Source organism: Marmota monax, unplaced genomic scaffold, assembly GCF_021218885.2.
Source record: "Marmota monax isolate L192 unplaced genomic scaffold, Marmota_monax_Labrador192_F-V1.1 WCK01_AAM20220418_F8-fsc00296, whole genome shotgun sequence".
Taxonomy (NCBI): Eukaryota; Metazoa; Chordata; class Mammalia; order Rodentia; family Sciuridae; genus Marmota; species Marmota monax.
In genome coordinates, this window is record NW_026694723.1 from 1,017,236 (window position 1) to 1,040,969 (window position 23,734).

General features: G+C 40.3%; 2 protein-coding genes across 4 annotated transcripts in view; both read left to right on the forward strand.

The window, feature by feature from the left end:
* Nucleotides 1-13,264, forward strand: part of Utp6 (UTP6 small subunit processome component) — a 34,225-nt gene extending 20,961 nt beyond the window's left edge. For 2 of the 3 annotated variants that reach the window (XM_058572520.1, XM_046424032.2), the window contains 9 exons: nucleotides 110-294; nucleotides 989-1,068; nucleotides 1,469-1,546; nucleotides 4,801-4,980; nucleotides 6,000-6,080; nucleotides 6,259-6,368; nucleotides 7,114-7,180; nucleotides 10,930-11,002; nucleotides 12,994-13,264. In XM_058572520.1, the coding sequence (XP_058428503.1) occupies nucleotides 110-294; nucleotides 989-1,068; nucleotides 1,469-1,546; nucleotides 4,801-4,980; nucleotides 6,000-6,080; nucleotides 6,259-6,368; nucleotides 7,114-7,180; nucleotides 10,930-11,002; nucleotides 12,994-13,148 (1,009 nt within the window). In that variant the 3' untranslated portion in view covers nucleotides 13,149-13,264. The remainder of the gene's footprint in view (nucleotides 1-109; nucleotides 295-988; nucleotides 1,069-1,468; nucleotides 1,547-4,800; nucleotides 4,981-5,999; nucleotides 6,081-6,258; nucleotides 6,369-7,113; nucleotides 7,181-10,929; nucleotides 11,003-12,993) is intronic. The other variant, XM_058572521.1, reaches the window with a different exon arrangement.
* Nucleotides 13,265-16,956: 3,692 nt separating this feature from the next.
* On the forward strand, nucleotides 16,957-22,815 carry Coprs (coordinator of PRMT5 and differentiation stimulator). Its single transcript, XM_058572522.1, has 4 exons — nucleotides 16,957-17,098; nucleotides 19,565-19,635; nucleotides 21,365-21,579; nucleotides 22,376-22,815. The coding sequence occupies exons 1-4, from the start codon at nucleotides 17,000-17,002 to the stop codon at nucleotides 22,543-22,545; spliced, it is 555 nt and encodes a 184-aa protein (XP_058428505.1). The 5' UTR covers nucleotides 16,957-16,999; the 3' UTR covers nucleotides 22,546-22,815.
* Nucleotides 22,816-23,734: the final 919 nt, after the last annotated feature.

Here is a 23,734-nt window from a genome sequence, read left to right on the forward strand (position 1 = left end):
TGCAGTTATAAAGGTGTCTTGTGTACATTTTTAGACCATGTGGAACTGTCTGTTTGGGAATTCCGAGTTCCTTTTTGTGGAACAAATGCCAATAAACTGTATTTTTCAGCCTTCAGGCTATGCACACAGATGACCCTCTCACTTGGGATTATGTGGCACGCCGAGAATTAGAGATCCAGTCACAACCAGGAGATGAGCAGCCTCTGACAAAAAAAGCCAGAGCAGCGGAGGTGGGCCGGAGGGAGGAGAGGTGCTGTGCTGTATATGAAGAGGCAGTGAAGACTCTGCCTACAGGTAAACTTCTTTAAACCGCCATGTCGTGTAGAAGTAACAGTATCCTAGTGTGAGCAGACACTCCCCTTCCCATTACCAAAATTGGCACTGGAAATCTCTTTATAGTACAGTTTGCAATGTGCCTGGCTTTCCAGCTTGTTCTTTCTCTGATGGTGGAAGTTGGAGCTTTTGTATACTTCCTCTATCTTTGCGGTCTTTATGTTCATTTGTTTGGAGGAGTTGATACTTAGGAAATGATAATTCAGAAGATTCTTTAGTTACCTTTTGCTAGAGATTTTACTTCTTTTATAATATTGGAGAATAAAATTGGTGAGGATCTAAAACCTGGATAAAGCTTTTGATTTTGAATTTTATGTTTCTATTATTACTCAGATGCTTTCCCCCAGTATTTGAAATATTTGGCTGTAATTCGAATAACTTTTTTTTTCCCAATATTTTTTTAGTTGTAGATGGACAGAATACCTTTATTTTATTTATTTATTTTTGTGTGGTGCTGAGGATTGAGCCTAGTGCCTCACGTGTGCCAGGCAAGCGCTCTGCCACTGAGCCACAACCTCAGCTCCCGAATAATTTTCCATTAAGCTAGTTAAAACTTTTCTTCAGAGGCTTTTTCCCTTTGAAGAAAACACATGTGATGATTATTGAACTAAGAGAATTGGTGATCTTATCAATGTAATGTGATTTTTTTTCCCAGAGGGCATGTGGAAATGTTACATCAATTTTTGCTTGGAAAGATTTTCTAAGAAGACGAGTAGTGAGTTCCTCAGAGGGAAGGTAAGGGCTTGTATTTCATGGTTACAGTGACTGATTAGAAAGTGCCTATCTTCTAAAAGAAGAACAGAAGCACAGCATTTTGCGGGAGGGTCTGGGCCAGCTTTTGGAACTTCAAGCTTAACCACTTTCTCCTGACAGCCAGGAGGGTGGCCTGTCATTTTCAAGGTCTGATTTGGTTTGCCCTTATACTGTACACCAGGGTAGGAGGGGCCCTCTTCTTACTGGGCTGTGCCCCATACAAGTGATAACCTCCTCTAATGATGAGTGACACCATAATGCAGGAGCAACCAGTCCTTTCTCTGAATTGTTAGAAATATGCAAAATTGTTTTTGTTTATATCAGTGGACAGAGGCCTCTGATGAGATCTTGGTAATAAACTGAGGAATTTTTCTGATTTTAGAGACTGGAAAGAACCATGATTTCATTCAGGAAGGCACACGAACTCAAGCTCCTTTCAGAATCCCAGTACAAGCAGTGGGTAAGAACATTGAGAGCACATTCACTGTCAGTTACATATACTTTATTTTTGTTGTTTTGTGCTGTTGTCAGTGTGTTTTGTATGTATGGACTAATCTATCTTACACAACTGTGGCCATTTGGAAGATGGTATTTACGTGTGGTTGTATTTGGTATACACCAAAATTGAAATCTGTGAAGGGGAAGGTATTATACAGTGGAAAGTACTTGAACAGAGAGTCTGAGTTTGTTTATTCACCCATCCTTTATTTATTTGTGATGCTGGTGATCAAATCCAGGGCCTTGTGCATGCTAGGCAGGTGCTCTTCCTCTGAACCTCACCCCAACCCCATTCATCCATCTTTTAATGAACATTTTTTTCCTGGCCCAGAGTAACCATTAAAGCAATGAAATATGTTCCTGTATTTCAAAAGCCGACATTCTAGTAAGAGGCACATTAACCCTCTATACTTTGAGTTGAGGGTAAAGAAAGTCCAGAATACTATACTGTGGAAATATATAGTTTTAGATCAGGTTTTACTGCATAGTAGCTAGATGACTTAGAAAAACCACTTAACTTTGCTGAGTTTATTTGGTTTTAAAATAGTCATCTTTGTTTTTGCCACCTCACAAAGTCGTTGAGAGCATTGCATAAAGTAGTGAATGTGTTAATATAACTGTTCAGCGGGGGGGGGGAAACAAAAATTTTTATATTTATTGAGTTTTTTATTTATATGACTTCTGCCTCTTTTTTTGTTTTTTTTTTTGGCAGGGGATGGGGCAGCATACCAAGGATTGAACTCAGGGCCACTTAACCACTGAGTCACATCCCCAGTCCTATTTTGTATTTTATTTGGAGACCGGGTCTCACTGAGTTGCTTACTTTGCTGAGACTGGCTTTGAATTCACGATCCTCCTGCCTCAGCTTCCCAAGCCACTGGGATTAAAGGAGTGTGCCAACACACCTAGCTTGCCCCTTTTGATCAATATTATTTTTATGTAATTGTAATGAATGTTTTTTCTATTTTGTATTGTGTTGTATTTTGTATTGTGTTCTATTATTTTTGCATTAATATTTCCCTCAAGATACTAGGTAGTATAACCTGTTATATTATTCCAAGGCTGAGATACGCTTCTCCTTTTAAGGCAACTACTCAGGAAAATCCCAAGGCTGGAGTTATTAAGTGTTGGAAAGTCATTCACAATGCATAAATTCAAGTGGTCTTTGAATATTACCTTGGCAGTCCTGTTCTTCTGTTATCATCTTTCTTATGTTGTTTACAACTCTGGCTATTTCAAACATTCTTACAATACTGAAATCTCTGAAGTTGCCTTTCCTAAGACTACCTTACTTTTAAAGAGAATCCCTTAGCATACTGCCATAAAAGTTAAATGCCCAGCTAATTCTACACCCATCCTTTTTCCAGGTTGTTCTCCACAGAATCTCTACTCTTTAACTTGGCCCCTGCCAGTATTTCCAGACTCATCTTCCAATCCTTTGGTGTGTGTCCTACCCTCCAGTCATACTGAACTTGGATTTCCTTTTATCTGAGCCATCTCTGGCCTCTTGCTAGTTGGGAAAGCCTTCTCTTTTTCTGGAGGTCTTGTGTTCATTTGGTTAGTACGTATTTCTGTTTTAAGTCTTGGCTTAAATGCTCCTTTTCTGAGTCCTCTCTGGTAATTGCCAAAGCTCTAGTTGGTGTTTCTGGTTTGTACTCATGTAGCAGGTGATTCTTTTTGTCATGGCACATGTCAAACTGTCTCTTTTGGTAGGCTGTCTTTTTAGGAAGTCTCTCTGTAGGCAGTAGGAGTATAAATTCAATCTAGCATATAATATGGGTGAACTGTTTATATATTGCCATTTACTCACTTTTTCACACTTCTGTAAAATTGGAATTGTTTTAGGGTTTTTTTTTTTTCTCTCTCTCTTTTTTTGGTATCTGGGATTGATCCTGGGGCATTGAACCTCTGAGCCACATCCCCAGCCCTTTTCTTATATTTTATTTTGAGACAGGGCCTTGCTAAGTTGCTGAGGCTGGTTTTGAACCTGTGATCCTCCTACCTGAGCATTCTGAGCTGCTGGGATTACAGGTGTGTGCCACTGCACTTAGCAGTTTTTTTCCTCTATTAAAACTGTGGACGCTAGGGTGCAGTAGTATATACCTATAATCTCAGCTACTTGGGACAATGAGACAAGACGATCACAAATTTGAGGCCAGCCTGGGCAGTTTAGTGAGACCGTGTCTCAAAATAAGTAAGTGCTAGGAATATAGTGCAGTGGTAGAGCGCCCCTGCTTTCAATCTATGGTACTACAAAAACAAAAATATAGCCAACTAGTGTGGATATAAACCTTTGAACAGATAAGGTTTCCTTCTTTTTTTTGTCAGGCCATATTTGTTAAAGTTCAAAACTTTTAAAAAGATGAAAACTTCTATGACTTGTTACACAGTGCTAAATTACGTTTTAGAAAAATTGTAATGTAATGTATCCAACTCCATTTGATTGAATACATCTATTTAATTACTGTGCCCCAAATACTTATTTTATCTTTATTGACTTATATTCTGGTGGGTGTGAGCACCAGTCTAAATCCCTGCCCCATGCCATGCTAGGGAGTTACACCACTGAAGTACATCCAGTCCCCCAGCGGCCCCCCGAGTATATTTGATAAGTCTTTGGAATTAAGTCATGATGGCCCAATTTGTGTTTGTATATGTGTGTGTGTGTGTGTGTGTGTGTGTGTGTGTGTGTGTGTACTGGGGTTTGAACCCAGGGGTGCTCTACAACTGAGCTAAACCTCAGCCGTTTTTAATTTTTTATTTTGAGATAGGGTCTTGCTAAGTTGCCCAGGCTGGCCTCAAACTTGTGATCCTTCTGACTCGCCCATCCTAGTAGCTGGGATTATAAGAATATGCTCCTGCACACCAGCTTTTGTCCCTGTTTTTTTTTTTTTTTTAATATTTTTTAAGTTGATGGACCTTTATTTATTTATATGCAGTGCTAAGAATTGAACTCAGTACCTCACACATGCCAGGCAGGCGCTCTACCACTGAGCTACAACCCCTGTTCCTGTTTTTCTTGATTGTCTTTATTTGTGGGAGTAGGAAAAGGAAGAGGAATTCCAAATTGTTCTCTTTGGGCCTATGCAGCAGCCAGGGTAAAAATTTTAGTGGAAAGGCTGTTGAAATTATTGTCTCACATGAGGTCTTTGTCTCTATTTACATATGTTATTTATGTTTCAGTAATTAACTTTTCAGTAATTAACTTTGTCTTAGATTGAGTTGTTGCTGCCCCGTGACTTCTTTACGGAAGCTCTGGAGGTGGCAGAAGCTGGGATTGAATTGTTCAAGGACTCCGTGACAATGTGGCAGATGAAGCTGCAGGTGCTGATTGCCTCAAAGAGTCCTGACATAGCCATGTTTGTTGAAGAAGCCTTTGTGCACCTCAAACCCCAGGTCTGTGAGTTGGGTCTTTCATGTTTCATTCTGTTTGGGAAACCTGTTAAGACTTTAGCCAAAGCTCCTTTGAATACATATTTGCTGAGAGCTGACCCTAGAGTGACATTTATTGTAAATGGTTTGAGGGATCAGTAGTGGAATTCATTTCATTTCTTTCTTTCTTTTTTGTTTGATACCGGGGATTGAACCCAGGGGCACATCCCCATCACTCTTTTGAATTTTATTTGGAGACAGGGTCCTAAGTTGCTTAGGGCCTTGCTGAGTTTCTGAGGCTGGTTTTGAACTTACCATCCTCCTGCCTCAAATTCCTGAACTTTTGGGATTATAGGTGTGCACCTGCCACCATGCCCAGCTTCAACAGCTTATTTCTAACCCTTATTTGAAAATTGGCTATATTATATAAAACTTTCTATTCTGTTTAGATATCTTGGAACAAGTGATAAATTTGATACAATATTATTCTCACTTGCATCTAAAGCTGAACATTGACCTGACTTTTAATTGAAAATGTATTTCTAATCTTTAAAGATCAAAACTTAAAACTATACAGTAAATCTTTTTATATCAGTGAGGAAAATGTACTCCAGAAGGTAAAACGGGAAAAACACTATTTTTCTGCTCATTTGTGTTTGCTTTTGGCAAGTGAGTGAAAAATCAGCCTTGATTAGTTAGTTCTTGTGTTGTAGGTCCTAGACAGCAGAGCCATGGCCTGGGTAGCTGTGGGTTGGGCTGTCTGTCTGCTGTTAATGGTTTAAGTAACTGAATGATGATTGATGATGCCAACTACAGGAAGTATTCCCCAACAGAAGGGAACTAAAATTAGCAGGAGAGGATTGCTCTGGGTGACTTAGAAGGCTGTCTATGTTCTGACATGCCAATTCCTGCTGGGCAGAAATGAATCCATAGTTTGCATATTGATTGTCTTAGGAGGAGCCCATCTTTATAGTGATAAATTTTCAGAGCATAGTGCTGAACGATCATTTTCTAACTTTTTTTTTTTTTTTAATTGGGAGTAGGTTTGTTTGCCCTTATGGATTTCATGGGCAGAGTGGAGTGAAGGTGCCCAAAGCCATGAAGACACAGAAGCAATCTATAAGGTGTAGTTCCATGTTCTAAGTCTTGTGGTTTGGGGAATGGGCTCACTAGTTGGAGGGTTCTTTCATCAGCATATGTCCTAAAGCCCCATTAAGTAGCCTGAGGTGGTTCTGGGAAAATTTGTTTTGTTATCTATAAATTTTCTCATACAACTTGTTTCTTTTTTCTTTTACATTGTAGAAAGCTATTTTAGCTATCACAGGTACCAGCTCAGTAACTCTGAAGGATAAATACTTGGATTGGGCATATCGAATTGGTGGCAACAAAAAGGCCAGAACTGTGTTTAAAAGGTACTCACAAACTTTTATAGCCGTTTCTACTCTCTCTACTCCATGGCCCATCATAGCCAAATTGTATGTATCACAAATAGTATCTGGGAAAGTAATCCAAGGGATTTTTTAAAAAAGTAATGCTTCTTTTTACTGCTTTTGAACAATAAAAGCAATTAAACCTCTTTGGCAGAGAAAATCAACAGGTGATTCATTGTAATCCCATCAAAAGAAAAACCACTGTTAATATATTTTAGAATTTGTTTCTTATGTAGTTGAGGTTAAACTATAATCATAGTTTTGTGTTCCATCTTTTCCTCTTTCAGTATACATTCTTCATTAACATTTATTAAAAACCACTCTGTGGATTTGGTATAATTTCTTTGGTCATGGTAATACTGCTTGATGAACATTTCCTTGGCAGTAGTATTTGTCCATAAGGGAAATTATTTCCTTAGGATGTAGTCTTAGAAATGGAACTATTGGCCTCCAAAAAGATCTTAAGATATAGTTGGGGAAACTTTAGACTCCAAATGTGAGAAAGAGGAAAGCAGAAAGAAAAGTGAGTAGGAAAGACTTTGGTGGTGAAGGGGAAGTCACTAAAGGTTGAGAGTAGTCACTGGGTCTAGACCTTGCATGGAATTACAGCAAAGTCTTTGTTAAACCCCCTCTTTTGGAGGCACTGCCCTGGGTATTTATTTTTATTTATAAGAAGTAAAAGGCATCCTATCACTGTGGAAGATGACATTTTTACATTCTATTTTAGTTTACAGGAAAACCGGCCATTTTCAGTAGATTTTTTCAGGAAAATGATCCAGTTTGAAAAGGAGCAAGTAAGTATTCTAAGCATGACTTGCCTGGGAAAATGGGCTAGTAGTTACTAATCTATGGCAGCATCTCATTGTTTTAAAAACTTATTATAATACAGTATAAATTTCTGGTATAGTATAAATTTCTGGTTCCACTGGGTGTGGTAGTGCATACTTGTAGTCCTAGCTACTTGGGAGGCTGAGGCAGGGGGATTGCAAATTTGAGGCTAGCCTGGACAACTTTAGGGAGACCCTGTATCAAAATAAAAAATGATGTAGCTCAGTGGTGGGGCACTCCTGGATTCAATCCTCAGTACTGTGGAGGGAGAAAAGATATTTCTGGTTTCTTGGTCCAACCCATTTTCTATAGAGCTAGTAGGAATGGTATCAAGAAAGTACCTGTTTGGAGAGTAAAAAACTTGGACGTCACCTCTGACAGGAAGCCTTACCTACCATTCTGGATGAGGGACTGCTTCTGCTTTGCTTTCATAGTGTGGATGGTGAGGTACAGAGTGAAGACTCAATTACTATTCCTGGTGTTTTTAAATGGAACTTGTGAGCCAGGAGAAAGGATAGGAGAGTCGCATTTAAAAATAATTCACAAAAATCCTAATGTATCTGTAATCCCATCACATTAATATAGCCTACTATTATTTAATATTTTAATTCACATGCACTTGGTTTTGTACTGTTATATTTTGGACTTAGGTGTCAAATGAGAGATCTCCTTTTATAGACACATTCCTGTGTTTTTATATGTTTATCACATTTTTAATGGTTGTAATCCTTTTTTTTTTTTTCCTTTTTTCTTTTGTTACTGGGTATTGAACACATGGGTGCTTAACCACTGAGTCACATCCCCAGTTCTTTTTTATATTTTATTTTGAGACAGGGTCTCACTGAGTTGCTTAGGGCCTCACTAAGATGCTGAGGCTGGTTCTAAACTTGTGATCCTCTCTCTTCAGCCTCCTGAACTGTTGGGATTACAGGCTTGTGCTACCTGTGCCCTGGTGATGAGGCTTTCTTTGAACTTGCAATCCTGTCTGAGGCTCCTGAGCAGCTGGGATTATAGGCATGTAATGCTGTGCCCAGCTCTAATGTAATTCTTAAACCTGTAATTTTCATATCTATTCCATTATATATATATAGATTCTTATCTCTTTTTTTTTGTATATTGAAAACACTGCTGCAGAGATTGTCTTTATGTAGCTTTTTTCTACATAAATTACTGATATAAATTTCTGGATTGGGGGCATATTTTGTATGGTTTTATTATATTGCCATATTATAGTTCTCCAAAAGAATTAGGCTTGGGCTGGGTTGTGGCTCAGTGGTAGAGTGCTTGCCTAGCATGTGTGAGGCACTGGGTTCGATTCTCAGCACCACATAAAAATAAACAAGTAAAGCATTCTATTCATCTAAAACTACAAAAAAAAAAATTAGGCTTATTTATAATAAGATATACTGCATCCTTGTTTCCTTTTAGCTTCTCCAAGTATCCAATTTTGCTTTTTCTCTTTTATTTTGGTACTTCACTTGGTGTTTTTTTTATTTGCATTTTCAAAGTTACCTGGGCATGATGGCACATGCCTATAATCCCAGCCACTTGGGAGGCTGAGGCAGGAGGATCAAGAGTTCAAAGCCAGCCTCAGCAACTTAGCCAGACCTTGACTCTAAATAAAATATAAGGGCTAGGGATGTGGTTCAGTTCCCCTAGGTTCAATCCCTGGCACCCCCCCACCCCCCCAAAAAAAGTTACTAGTGCGGTTGAACTCCTTTTTTCATAGTTTGACCATTGTTGTCTGAGTCAAGTGTCTATTCATGTTCTATAGTATGTACAGTCTTATAATACTAGAGATAGTTTAATATCATCAAACAGCCAGACTTTGTATTAACATGTGCCTTGGGCAGACCACTTAGTTCTAAGCCTCACATCCTCATCTATAAAAGGTCCTTATACCTTTTTCAGTTGTATGAGAGTTATAGGGCCTAATTGGGATACTACGTAGAAAGGACTTTGCATAGTGCCTTGACCATTAGGAACCCTCAGCAAAGTATGATTCTGTTTTTTTTTTTTTTTAAAGCATATGAGGTTAAATTGACTTCCTGTAATATAATACAATCTCAGTGAAGTGAGATTTGAATTAGGAAGATTTTGGTTTTTTTTTCTGTGCTGCTAGGAATCTAACCCAGGAATTATATATGCTAGACAAGTGCTGTGCCCCTGAGGTAACTCCCCAGCTCAGGAAGTAGTTATTTTATTATACAAAAGGATTTTTAAACTGAAGATGTCAAGTCTACTGTGAAAAGAAAGCAAAAGGGGATGTATTTTTAAAAATAGATGAAGAATTAGCAGTTATTGATTGTCTAAAATTAGCGGTTCATCATTAATCATTACCTTAATACTTATAGTTGCACTAAGAAGTACAAACTTTGTTTTCCATGTGAGAAAATATTGACAGAGGGTTTAAAACACTTGTTGAAGGTTAGCCAGGTATGGTGGTACATGCCTATAAGCTGGGCAACCAGGGAAATCAGCTGAAGCAAGAGGATTACAAATTTGAGGCCAGTCTCAGCAACTTAGTGAGCCCCTATCTCAAAATAAAAAGGACTAGGGATTTGACTCAGTGATAAAGCACCCCTGGGTTCAAAAATTCTCATCCCCCCCCCAAAAAAAAACCACACTAAAAAAACCCCCAAAACTTGCCAAGGGTCATATAAATTTGTTTCTTTATTTTACTCTTACTCATCCCCCAAGCCTTTCAAATGTTTCCTGTGAAGCCTTTCATGTTTCCCATTAATTTTTTTTGTTCTTTTTAGTTATATATGACAGTAGAATTATATATATATATATATATATATATATATATATATATATATATTAGAGAGAGAGACAGAGAGAGAGAATTTTTAATATTTATTTTTTAGTTATCGGCGGACACAACATCTTTGTATGTGGTGCTGAGGATCGAACCAGGGCCGCACGCATGCCAGGCGAGCGTGCTACTGCTTGAGCCACATCCCCAGCCCTATATATATTTTTTTTAATATTTATTTTTCAATTGTTGTTGGACACAATACCTTTATTTTATTTATTTTTATGTGGTGCTGAGGATCGAACCCATGTACTAGGCGAGTGCTCTATCACTGAGCCACAACCCAAGCCTCGAGTAGAATATATTTTAACATATCATACATACATGGAGTATAACTTCCCATTCTTTTTTTTTTAATATTTATTTTTTAGTTGTAGTTGGACACAGTACCTTTATTTTATTCATTTATCTTTTACGTGGTGCTGAGGATTGAACCCAGGATCACACGTGTGAGGCGAGCACTCTATTGCTGAGCAATAACCCCAGCCCTAACTTCCCCTTCTTATGGTTGTACATGATGTAGAGTTACACTGGTCATGTATTCATTTATGAACATAGGACAGTTATGTCCGGTTCATTCTATTGTCTTTCCTATGCCCAATCCTACTCCCTTCTCTTCATTCCCCTTTGTTTAATCCCTTACTGAAAATTTATTAGACTTTTTTCCATGCCACCAGAGCAAGGTGTTTTTACGAATTGACATTGACTTCACTCTGGTGGGTAGTGCATTTGCCTTTTTTCTGGGTAAGTTGACAACTAGGCTGATTCGTCTTATACCCTGACCCTCCTTCCCCTTCAAATATCTAACAGATGGTAGTTGTTAACTCTAAGTTTGAAATGAACTTGTGATTTTATAACCAGGCTTTTGTGGCAAAATTGTCTGATTGTTTTTGTTAGGAATCTTGTAAGATGGCAAACTTAAGAGAATATTATGAGAGAGCTTTGAGAGAGTTTGGATCTGTAGATTCTGGTAAGTAAACTTCAGTTATGGACACATAACTGAAGAAGTGTTGGCTTCTGCAGTCTGTGACCTGTGAATAAGTTACAACAGTGTTTAGCTTTTTTGTATCATGGCCTTTGAATAGCACTTGATTCCTTCCCCTGCCTTCTCCCTTGCCTTGTGTACAAAAACTTATTGGACACATAGTTTTACTTAAAATTTTAAGTTTCCAAGAATCCATAAGTTCTTCTCTTAAGAACTCTGGGTTAGAGAAAGATATGCTTGGTTAGGTTTTCTTAAAAAAAAAAAAAAATTTTAGTGGATGCATGTCTGTAATTCCAATCACTTGGGAGGTTGAGGAGGAGGATTGCCTTGTTACTTGGTGAGTCTCTGTCTCTAAAAAAAAAGAAAGAAAAGAAAAAAAAAAGAGGGCTGGGGATATAGCTCAAGGATAAAATGCCCCTGGGTTCACCCCCCAGGGCTAGGAACAAAAAAGGTGGGGGGAGGGGTAAGGAATACTTATTTGTAAGGAATATGTTCATAATGGAGGTGATTAGTCATAGTAGTGGGGAGGGAGGATAGGGCAAGATTGATCAATGGGTACTAAGTTACAGTTTGATAGGAGCAAGTAGTTCTGATGTGCTGTTGCACAGTAGGGTGACTATAGATAATAGTAATGTACCACATATTTCAAAAAGCTAGAAGAAACAATATTGAAAGTTTTCACCATAAAGACATGACAAATGTTTGAGAAGATATGTATAACCTCATTTAAACATTGTACAATGTATGCATGTATCAAATGTTCTGTTACCCCATTAATATATACAGTTTTTACATATCTATTTGTTTAAAATTTTAAAGTTAAAAAAAAATAACTTGTCAGAAGAACAAAAAGGTGTGGGAGTTAGAGCTGATGGTAACATGGCTGTCAACTACACTGCCCACTTGTAAGAATTGCCCAACATACTTCTGGGCATAGTTTTGTCATGTAGAATATGGGGCTTTAAAGTTTTCCCCCATTTTTTAATGGTGCGATTTGTTGTTACATATTCATATATGCACATGATATGACAGTATAATTTGGCCAATATCATACCCCAGTATTTCCCTTTTTCTTTTCTTCCTTTCCCAAGTCTCTTTCCTTTCTTCTACTGATCTCACTTCAATTTTCATGAGATTCCACCTACTTTTCTTTTTCTTTTTTCTCTCCAGCTTCCCCATATGAGGGAAAACATGACCCTTGACCTTAAGTTTGACTTATTTTGCTTAAATTCATGGTTTCTAGTTCCATCCATTTTCCAGCAAATGACATAATTTAATTTTTCTTTATGGCTGAGTAAAACTCCATTGTGTGTGTGTGTGTATTTTCTTTATTCATTTGTCTATTGATGGACTCTTAGGCTAGTTGGTTTCATAGTTTGGCTCTTGTGGATTATGCTGCTATAAACATGGTTATGCAGGTATTGCTGTAGTATGCTGAGTTTAATTCTTTAGGATAAATACTGGTTAGTGGTGTAGCTGGGTCGTATGGTGATTTGAGGAACCTTCATATTGATTTCCATAGTGGTTGTACTAATTTACAATCTCACCAACAATTCCTGCTGGTTTTCAATAGACTATATGTGGTGAAATGGATGAAAGCAGCATTTTTTGCTAACACAAACAAATTTTATTTAAGCACAGTAATAAGGTTATTTGTGAATTGATTGAGGTTACTCTTGCCTTAAAAGAGACTTCAACAAAATCTTCCCTTTTAAAAAATCTTAGTATTTTTAGTTGATTAAATAACATAGGCTGTCATGATTAATGGGAAGGTTTTCTATTAACCAGAAAACCCTTTTCCTATACCTTCATGTAAAAAAGCCATGAGAAGTATTGCTTCATATAGGGCTCTAGGGAAATAACAGGAGTTAAGTTTCTTAGAAATTTTGAATCAATATTAAATAATTGCCTAAAAAGCCTTATTAGTTGTCTAACTATGTTTACAGTATTTTTTTTTTTTTTCATTCCTTTTTAAGATCTTTGGATGGACTACATCAAAGAAGAATTGAATCACCCACTTGGTAGACCTGAGAATTGTGGGCAGATCTATTGGCGAGCCATGAAGATGTTGCAGGGAGAGTCAGCAGAATTGTTTGTAGCCAAACATGCTATGCATCAGGCTGGACATTAGTGAAGAGAAGAATACAACGAACTTTGTAAAATCCTCTTGCAAGCCTCCTGGACACTTTTGTATTATGAATCAGTCTGTAAATTGAGGTGACAGATAAAATGGCTGATTGATTTTGAGATGTTTTGTGTTGTGTTAATCTTTAGTTTCAGGAAAAAGAACTGCTTCTTGAATGACTATTGGTTGAGGCCAAATCTACTAGTTTTTTTTTTTCCTCCTTCCTCCTGTACTGGGGATTGAACTGGGTGGGGTGGGGGGGGGGAGAGATACTCTACCATTGAGCCACATTCTGAGCCCATTTCCCTCCCTTTTTAAACAAAAATTGAGACAGGATTTCACCAAATTGCTCAGGCTGACATCAGATTTGTGATTCAACTGCCTCAGCCAGGATGCTGAGTAGCTGGGATTACAAGCATGTGCCAAGATGCCTGGCAACCATAGTTCTTAAATGTTTTTCAAAATATATGGAAATCCTGCACTGCATTGTATTTATTATTTCAGGTCAAGCAGACATACTTCTAATCTAGACCTAGCAGCCAGTTAAAATGAAAGAGGACATATGGTTTTATCTGTTCTCTCTTTACTGTGAAACTATATGTGATACGCATTTGAAATATGGATGAAATAGGATAGTGAGAAGTTGAAAACCTCCTGTAATCCAGCTTAAGTTGGATTTAGTAATTTGATTTTCTTTTTCAGAATTGGATTTATATTTTTAGATCATTCCAGAAGTATTTGAGTGCTTATCATTTGCACAAAAGAAGGAAGGCTGTGGGGGATAGAGGTAGGGGTTGGAAAAAAGCATATCCAAAGAGAGCTGGTTGGAGCAGCAGAGATGAAGGTGCTGGAATTTGAGTGGGGCAGGGGGAAGTCCTTTAAGAAGGTTAAAAACTATAAACGTGTTTTATCTGTCCTAAGGATAGATAAGCAGAGAATTGTTTGTATTTGTATTGGGGAGGCAACCAAAGGGCAAGGTAGTGGATTAGAGTGGCAGAGAAGTATCTCACTGGGGAGACCTGGAAAGACGGCTTTGGGCAGAAAAGGGCATTCTGGGAGCAGGGGAGAGAATTGTTTGAATTTATATCATTTAACTTAACATTGTGATATCACTGGGAGAAGCATTCAGTGCAGTCTCACTTAATAGTACATTATTATCCTATGTCATTAAATACCTTTAAAACATTTTAATTAATTTGTAACATTCCATTATAAAAATAGCCTTGATTTATTTTATTAATCCTCTGGTTGGACCTTGTCATTTTATATATATATATATTATAAATGCTTCTGATAGAGATTTTTGTCATTCTTTGTTCACATCTATGATTGTTTTCTTTAAGAGACTGAATTTCTGGTATGAGTGGAATTTCTGGATCAAAGGATATATTGTAGAGAATATTGATATGTATTGCCATTTTGCTCCTTTCAAGCAGTATGAAAGTGGCAATGTCCTTGTTTGCACTAGATATTATAATTTATATTTTTGCCATTTTGAAAAGTGATAGTTTTGACATGAGTTTTTCTGAGATTAATGAAGTTAATGTGTTTCTCATCTTTCATAATATTTTTAAATTACTTTTTCTAACTAATTTATAAGTTTAAGAAATATTTTTATTAGTTGTTCACGGACCATTATTTTATTTACTTTTTTACATGTGGTGCTGAGAATCGAACCCAGTGCCTCGAACTTACTAGACAAGCGCTCTTCCACTGAGTCACAACCCCAGTCCTAACTTATAAGTTTTTTAATATGTTGAATGCCAATCTTTCCTTTGTTCTTTGTTGCAAATAATTTTATGTGCAGTTCTGTTGTTTTAGAAATGCGTTTAACTAGTTTTCCAGCGCTGTTTGGCCATTTTTCTCTCTGCTGATTTCTGATACTACCTTTAGTATATATTGAATTTCTATGCCTGTTAGAGTGTTTTGGGACATATTTATTTTGGGCTTTTGTGCTCTTACATGTTGTTTGCTTGTCATTTCCTTTAAGAAAAATTTATTTCTCAATAAATTGGGAAGTTTAACTTTCTAAATTTTACATGGCATCCTTATTTTAAGAGAGATACATGCTAACCTATAAGATAGGGAAAAAAGAAGTTGGGTTACCCTGAGATCATAACATCTTTGTATATGGCTCTCAGTGTTGCAGGTTATGAAAATGCTAGTTCACCTAGAGTTGTATGTAGGTGTGGTGGCCATGTGTGACAAAGTAATTCAGATTCTCATCCATACTGGCCATGTCTTTCCTTTTTTTATATATTTATTTTTCAGTTGTAGGTGGACACAATATTTTTATTTCATTCTTATGTGGTGCTGAGGATCGAACCCAGTGCCTCATGTGTGTTAGGTGAGCACTCTACCACAGAGCCACAACCCCAGCCCCATACTGGCCACATTTCAGGAGCTTAGTAATTTCTACCATGCAGAAGATGCTGTTGAGCATTGCTGACTAGAGCCTGTGCAGACTCACGGGTCAGCAGAACAGAACATGTGTTGATTAGTTGCATTTCCTTTTCTATGGGAAAGTATATAAAATAATATTGAATATTATGTGTCAATTTTAAGTTTTTTCAAATGCTTTATGTCACTTACAAACATATTGAGGGAGATGAAGAAAGGCAAATGTCCCCAAAGACTGTCATAATGTTGCCTGGTAACTGAGCTGGGTGTGGTGGCACATGCCTGATCCAGTGACTTGGGAGGCTGACGCAGGAGGATGGCAAATTGAGGCCCGCCTTGGCAACCTAGTGGGACCATTTCTCAAAAAATAAAAAACACTGGGGGACTTAGCTCAGTGGTTTAGCACCCCTGAGTTCAATCCCTAGTACCAGAAAAAAAAAAAAAAAAAAGGTGAGCAAGGAATCCAATTTTCATGTTGACTGGTAATGTGATCACTCCTTGCATTGATTTGTTAGAATTTAGTCATTGCTGGGGGGGGGCAGGGCGTGGTGGGGGGTCCCAGTGAAGGCTGCTTTATAGTTGGGTTTTGGGAGGGGGGATGTCAGGCTTTGCCCGTTGCCGAATACCACCTTATTTGCTCAAGGGATATAGACTGTAGACTACCAGACTTTGGGCATTAAAAGATAGGACTTCCTGTCAGATTCTGCTGTCACAGGAGCCGGTCTAGGGTTTTCGGGCCTCTACTGTGTCCAGACATTGTAGGAATTTGTTGTTTTGGTCATCTATCCTGGTTTATAATGGATTAGCTTTATTGACTAAACTCCAAGTGAGGACTTACTGGGCTGCTGAATTGCCTTATTTATTTGTGGATGGATAGGTGACAGTACAATTCTAGCCTGAAGTCTAGGGGAGACCTGTGAAGGGATATGGAGTGAAATGTGAGCCTCAATGGCATTAGCAGGTTGTGGGGTTTTTTTTTTTTTTTTTTTTTTTGGTACTGGGGATTGAACCTAGGGCCTTGCACAACTGAGCTGCATCCCCAGCTTAATAGCATTAAGTGTTTTGACAGCTGGGCTTTATGTCCTATCTGGTAATTTCGTGTTCTAACGGGAATGGAGGTGTTGAAGCTGAAATACATCCAGTATGGTTGGGCAGGGATAACACTTGCCATGTCGGACCCAGCTAGTAGTCCATCCCTGCTAGTTGTTCCCAGAATCTGCACCCGGGATTGGACTGTTTCTGGCTCCGCGTGGGGTAGGTGGGCAGTGTCTACCCCCGCGGCGGGCCCCGCCCCCTGCGCCGCCCAGCCCCTGGCTTCCTGGTGACCCCTGTCCCGCCCCGGTCGGGAACACCCGTGGCTGATTGGCCCTTCTGCGGCGTATCCTCGAGCTGGCAGTCGGGCCGGCGCATCACGTGGCCGCGCCGCGTCCCGGGCGCTGAGCCGCGGGCAGCCGGGCATGGACCTTCTGGCGGCCGGGTCCCAGGCTCTGGGGGCCGCTGGGCCGCCGCGGGGCCCCCAGCTGCAGAGCGCGCAGGAGGCTCCCCCCAGCCCGGAGGTGAGCTCCCCGCCGGGACCGGACGCAGCTACTGCCAGCGGCCCGGGGCGGGAAGTTGCGGGGCTCGCGGGGCGGTGCCGGGCGGCGACAGCGGAGCCTGGGAAGCGCCTCGGGCGCTCCTGAATGCTGAGCGCCGTTTGGGCGCGCGCTAGGGCTGGAAACGGCCGGTGGACTGGCTGCCGGGCGGGGAACCCCAGGGCGTGGGTGGGCGCGTCGCAGGGCTGGGAAGGCTGTGGGCTTCGGGGAGCCTTCACATACTTGGTAAATGGGAGGTGATGCTGATGAACCAGAGCTGGGGCCCGCTGCCGGGGGCCTGGGCCAGGATCTGGTGAGGACAACGAGGAGAGGGGCTTTACCTTGGGAACCTCTGTCCATTGGTGGGCATGCTCAGCTAACCTAAGCACCTGATGATGTCACATGGGCACTCTTTTTTTCTATTTAATGAAATCAAAGGCCCGTTTGACGCAGGCTTTCCAGAAACTTGTTTTCACGTGCGCGCCAGAAAGCACCGTTTTTTCCCCCAAGACCATTCTTATAGTTATCACCTGCTTTTTGAGGGTAGAACCCTCTCTTTAGGGCTCTTTACCCAAGCAACTAGCATTGTGCCTGGAACATACAAACGTATATTAATTGGGTGGATGAATGGAATGCTTATCTAAGCATCAAAGGTGGTATTTAACCAAAGATATGAAAAATATAGCCATAGACATACAGCAGATTACTTTGCATTACAGAATAGAATGAGACTAATTTTGTCAAGACAAAGTAGGAAAAGATGTGCATTTCCTCTCAAAGATGAGAGGATAGTGGTGCCTGCAAAGGCCTGGGAATGAGGAGGTGCAGGACAAATGGTTGGAGCTTGGGTCGCAGAGCAGGTAGAGAACTATGTTCAACAAGTCCATGGTGGGGAGGAGAGGGGGAGTGTGAATGTCATGGCTGATCTTGCACTCTGCAGTGGAGGGCTGTTGAAGGTTGTAATTGTGATTAACTCTGTAAAGCTGGGCAAGCTGGGTGGGTTCAAAGGTAGTTAGGAGACTATGGCAGTGGTTTAGGTGAGAGGTCCAACTCCTTGATCAACAGTGACCAGTGGTTGTCACTGACCATAGGAGGTGAAATTGAATTATTAAACCCAGACATAGGTAGTGAATGCTAGTTGGGGCAAGTGCCAAGTGCAATTTGGGTGTAGGATAAAAGGTGAATTTAAATTCAAGAAATGTTACATTTCTACAACATACTAGGTGTTTGTATAAATGTTATGTCATTATCGTAAGCCCCCTGCAGGGTCAGAACAGTGACCCCCAATTTCTAGGGGGTCATATTCTGAATGAATGGTGGAGCTAGGATTGAAATCAAGTCTAATTATACAGGTTGTGAACATTTCTTTTTTTTTTTAATATTTATTTTTTAGTTTGTAGGTAGACACAATATCTTTATTTTTTATTTTTATGTGGTATTGAGGATTGAACCCAGCGCCCCGCGCATGCCAGGCGAGCCTGCTACCGCTTGAGCCACATCCCCAGCCCAATATTTCTTGTTTCATTAGAAAGCGGTCTTGGAAGCCAGGTGTGGTGGTACGTGCTTGTAGTCTCAGCTACTTGGGAGACTAAGGCAGGAGGATCAGAACTTCGAGGCCAGCCTTGGCAATTTAGTAAGACCCTGTCTCAAAAAATTAAAAAAAGTGCTGGGGATATAGCTCAGTGGTAGAGGAATCGTGAGGAGACAGGAGTTCGATAGAAGGAATTGTTAACTAGATGTGAAGTATTTTAAGTATTTGAAAAGGTAAAAGGTAAAAAGTGCACACAGAAGCAGCAACTGCAGGAAATAGCTGCCAACCCTGTGACTGAGGGAACAGGGATAAAGTCGAAGATTAAAATTTATAAGTTTAGAGGATAGGCTTTTTGGGGAGTGGGTACTGGGGATTGAGCTCAGGGGCACTCGACCACTGAGCCACATCCCAGCCCTGTTTTGTATTTTATTTAGAGACAGGGTCTCACTGAGTTGCTTAGTGCCTCGATTTTGCTGAGGTTGGCTTTGAATCCGTGATCCTCCTGCTTTAGCCTCCCAACCCGCTGGGATTATAGGCGTGCACCACCCGGCCTAGAGGATAGGCTTTGCAGAGCTGCAATGCCAGCCTTTGGTCATGGGGCATTGCTTCAGCTGGTGCTAGGGTCCCTGAGCTTGAAGGAGAGGTCTTGGGATGAGGCTGGCTCTGCAAACCTGGCAAAACTGGCAGCCGGATTCAGTGGCTGCTTTGGGCTGGCACTCCCACTGCCAGGGGAGAAACAAGGTGCTTCTCTTGCCATCCCTGCTGAGTGTACCAGGACAAAGCAGAAATGTGGGTTGAAGGTCCCAGCCCTGCACCAAGGTGGGGAGTATTAGAGGGTGACTTTGGAGCTGGGAGGCGGTGGCTTTCTACTGGGCATGTCCAGATACCCAAGTCCCTGGTAATTATTTCTTCTTCCTCAGGCTGGCTTTGGCACAGTGGACCACCCTGATCAGGAGAGAGAGACTGATGCTGCCATGGATCGACTAGGCAAGTAGACAGCAGAGACGGGTGGATGTCGGGAGAGAGGGAACAAAGGAGAGAGGACAGTCCCTTGTGTCTTGTTTGCCTTTCCTGTTAGCCGGTCCTGTGGGCCATTGAGTTGCCTTCTCTGCCCAGTGTTTCAGCAGTGTCCTCATTTGGAAGCTATTACTAGAGCTTCCATGAGGGAAGCTTCTCAAGTTCTATGTCCTGAAATATGTCACTGAGCCTCTCTTCATCTTTAAAATGGGGCTAATAGTACCTACCACCTAGGGTATTCTGAGGAGTGGGGAGAGGATCCCAAACTATCCTGTCTAATATAGTCCACTGGCCACTGATACTCGGTGAAGGTAAGTTAAATAAAATGAGAAATTCAGTTCCTTATGTACACTGGCCACATTTCACGTGCATAGTAGTCACATATGAGTAGTGCTATTGAGCAGCACAGATAATAAAACATTTCCATCAATGAAGAAAGTTCTGGTGAATGCTGCTGATCTAGATCGAGCTCATAACATGTATATTCACATTTAGCACAGTGACAGTGTTGTACAGTCATTACCATTGTCTAGTTCCAGAACATTTCATCACCCCAAAAGGAAATCCTGTAGCCATTGAATAGTCAGTCTCTATTCTTCCCTTTTCTGAGTCCCAAAGCATTAATCTGCTTTCTGTCTCTATCAATTTACCTATTATGGATAGGCAAATGTGAGTCAACTATAAATGGAATTACAGAACATGTGGTTTTTGGTGTCTGGCTTCTGTCAACGCATCGTAATATTTTCAAGGCTTGTTCGTGTCGCAGCATGTATCAGCACCTCAGTCCTCTTTATGGCAGAATAGTTCCACGCATGGATAATACCACATTCATGTATCATCGTCTGTTGGTGCACATGTGGGGTGCTGTCTACCTTTTGGTGATTGTGAACCATGGTGCTGTGAACATTCTTGTTTTGTTTAAAACCTGTTTTCAGTCCTTTGGGGTATATATTTAGGTGTGGAATTGTTGGATCATATGATAATTCTCTGTTATTGAGGAATCAGCTAAGTACATTTTGGCTCAGTTACACATTTAGGAATTGGCAGATGAGATTTGAGCCCAGGCAGTCTGGCTCCAGATGCCATATTGTGAATATTACCTTGTTGCTTTTAGCAGTTGTTCTTTATTTATTTATTGCATATATATTCAGTTGTAAATGGACACAATACCTTTATTTTCTTTCTTTCTGTCTTTTTTTTTTTTTTTTTTGATGCCAGAGATTGAACCCAGGGCCTTGTGCATACAAGGCAAGCACTCTACCAGCTGCCGCTGGGATGCGTTCTGCTTTTCTGCCTGCATTTTCCCAGTGCCCCTTGTACCTGCACTCACCCCTGCCATGCTCTTTGAGGCTGAGGGGAGGAATTGAAAAGCAAAATTCAATGTAAGCTTGTATTGTGAAAGCGTATCATTTGCCAGAGTTACTTTGGTGTGGTGACATGTCCACCACCTGCTACTGTGAACTGTGCTCAGCCCCCTGTACCAACTGCAGAGCATTGATGGTCTCATTGAAGACAAAACATCGACTCTGCTTCTAAAAATATAAACAGAATAATATTTTTGTAGGTTCCCAGGTGACTAAAGAGCCCCGTACCCTTGTTTTACTACCCTCTTAGTAAGTCTGCCAAACATTTTTCAAGCTCACGAGCAGGTCTTCTCTGGTTTGTCAATTTTAAGACTTTCCTTTTGTGGATTTCTTAGCCAGTGGAGCACAGAGCATCCCTAATGACATTCCTACCCATGGTGAAGGCACACATTCTGAAGAGGAAGGCTTTGCTGTGGAAGAGGAGGAGTCTGATGGGGAACTGAATACCTGGGAGCTGTCAGAAGGAGCACACTGTCAGCCCAAGGAGCAGACGGCTGATCTTTTCAATGAGGACTGGGACTTGGAGTTGAAAGCGGATCAAGGAAATCCTTATGGTAGGTGTGGAGTTTCTGGGGTGCTAACAATTTAAAAGAGGAGTCCATGTGTAAGAATTCTGTCTCTGATTTGTTACAGGTCTGAAATTTTTGTGACAGCTGCTTTTTTATATCAACTACCCCCCTAATTTTTCAGTGGACTCCATAATATAGCACTTTATTTTCACATGGAAAAAAAAGTTCCTCTCTAGAAATCTTTGTATGAATTGAGCAGCTGTGATACCCACCCCCTTGCTTCCTCTCCACTGCTTAGAACCTTGTTTGAGAAGCACAACCATGGATTGTTCAGAATGACCGTGGGTGCACTTATTCAGAAGGGTGCAGTGTGTGTGTGTCTGTCTGCACTTATGTGTTATTGTAGAAAACAAATCAAGTGTCTGCCCCCTAGGCATTTTTTTTTTAATTTGTTTTTACCCTCCCTCTTTCCTTTAGTCTGGATTATTTTCTTTTGGTACTGGGGATTGAACCACTGAGCCACATCCCCAAACCCTTTTATTTTTGATTTTTATTGTGAGACAGGGTCTCATAAGTTGCTTAGGGCCTTGCTAAGTTGCTGAGGCTGGCCTCAGCCTCCTGAGTTTCTGGGGTTACAAGTGTGCACCATCGTGCTCAGTGTTTAATCTTTTTTTTTTTTTTTTCTAAATATTAGCTGTAGATGGACACAATACCTTTATTTTATTTATTTATTTGTATGTGGTGCTGAGGATCAAACCCAGTGCCTTATACATGCTAGGCAAGCACTCTACCACTGAACCACAACCCAGCCCTTAAGTCTGTTTTTTGAAACTGTCTGCAGATGCTGACGACATCCAGGGGAGCATTTCTCAAGAGATCAAACCTTGGGTATGCTGTGCCCCACAAGGAGACATAATCTATGACCCCAGTTGGCACCATCCACCTCCACTGATACCCCACTATTCCAAGATGGTCTTTGAAACGGGACAGTTTGATGATGCTGAAGATTGAATGTGGAGCTTTCTGCCTTATGGGTAGGTGGGTCCTCTCAATCAAGATCTCTCTTCCTGTCTTTGAGGTGAGATGTCCTAATTGAGACAATGTTCCCAATGGTTCCTGAGCCTGGGGTACGCAGACTGGTATAAAATAAGGTCCCACTGTTCTCCCCAGCTCTGTTGTTTCTGTTGTTGTTTGTAAGACTCCTCCTTGGGATGTGCGTGTTTTCGTGTCTGTGTCAGGAGGACTTGTGTTCTTTATAAATAAAGGTAGGAAAAAAGTCAATACGCTTTGTCTCCTTTCTTCCTTTAAATTAGGTGCTTCTGAGCAAGGCCCTACTCACTTTATTTGAAGTCCCCAAAAGACATTTTAAGGATTGACTATCCGGGAACTTAAAAAAAACTATTCTAGGAAAGAAAAAGAATTTTAGTTTTGCTTCTGTAGATCTGACACTTAAAAAAAAATATTTATTTTGTAGTTATAGTTGGACACAATACCTTTATTTCACTTATTTATTTTTATGTGGTGCTGAGGATCGAACCCAGAACCTTGTGTGTGCCAGGCGAGTACTCTACCACTGAGCCACAACCCCAGCCCCTAGATCTGACAGTTTTGATGAGTGGTTGGAATCCAAGAGACATTGTGACTTTGCAGCTGATTTCTTTTGGGAAAATGGAACACTGACTTAGTTTATAAGGATTTTTCTGTAGGCTGAGAAACTAAATGGCAAACTAAGTAAGCCAACAATTGTATAATCCTTAATTGGCAGAAAATTTTGTTTTTCATTTAATCTTTCTTTTTAAATTGTTTTTTATTTAGTTGTCAATGGGCCTTTATTTTATTTATTTTTATGTGGTGCTGAGGATCAAACCCAGTGCCTCACACATGCTAGGCAAGCGCTCTGTCACTGAGCCACAACCCCAGCCCCTCTATTTAATCTTTTTTTTTTAATATTAATTTTTAGTTGTAGTTGGACACAATACCTTTATTTTTATTTATTTTCATCTGGTGCTGAGGAGTGAACCCAGTGCCTCACACATGCTAGGCAAACACACTGTCACTGAGCCACAACCCCAGCCTTCCATTTAATCTTTAGCCTTTTCAATTATATGAAGTTACCCTCCCTCCCACACACACATAAGTTTTTTTTTTTAATTTTTAAAATTTATCTCATTTCAGAGTTGAGGATGCAAGACCTCCCTAA

What these genes read in the sequence shown, in the direction of transcription:
- Coprs (XM_058572522.1), top strand. Translation starts at nt 17,000, where the DNA reads ATGGACCTTCTGGCGGCCGGGTCCCAGGCTCTGGGGGCCGCTGGGCCG. An exon ending in AGGCTCCCCCCAGCCCGGAG is followed by an intron (nt 17,099 to 19,564) that starts GTGAGCTCCCCG and finishes CTTCTTCCTCAG; the next exon opens with GCTGGCTTTGGCACAGTGGA. An exon ending in GCCATGGATCGACTAGGCAA is followed by an intron (nt 19,636 to 21,364) that starts GTAGACAGCAGA and finishes TTTCTTAGCCAG; the next exon opens with TGGAGCACAGAGCATCCCTA.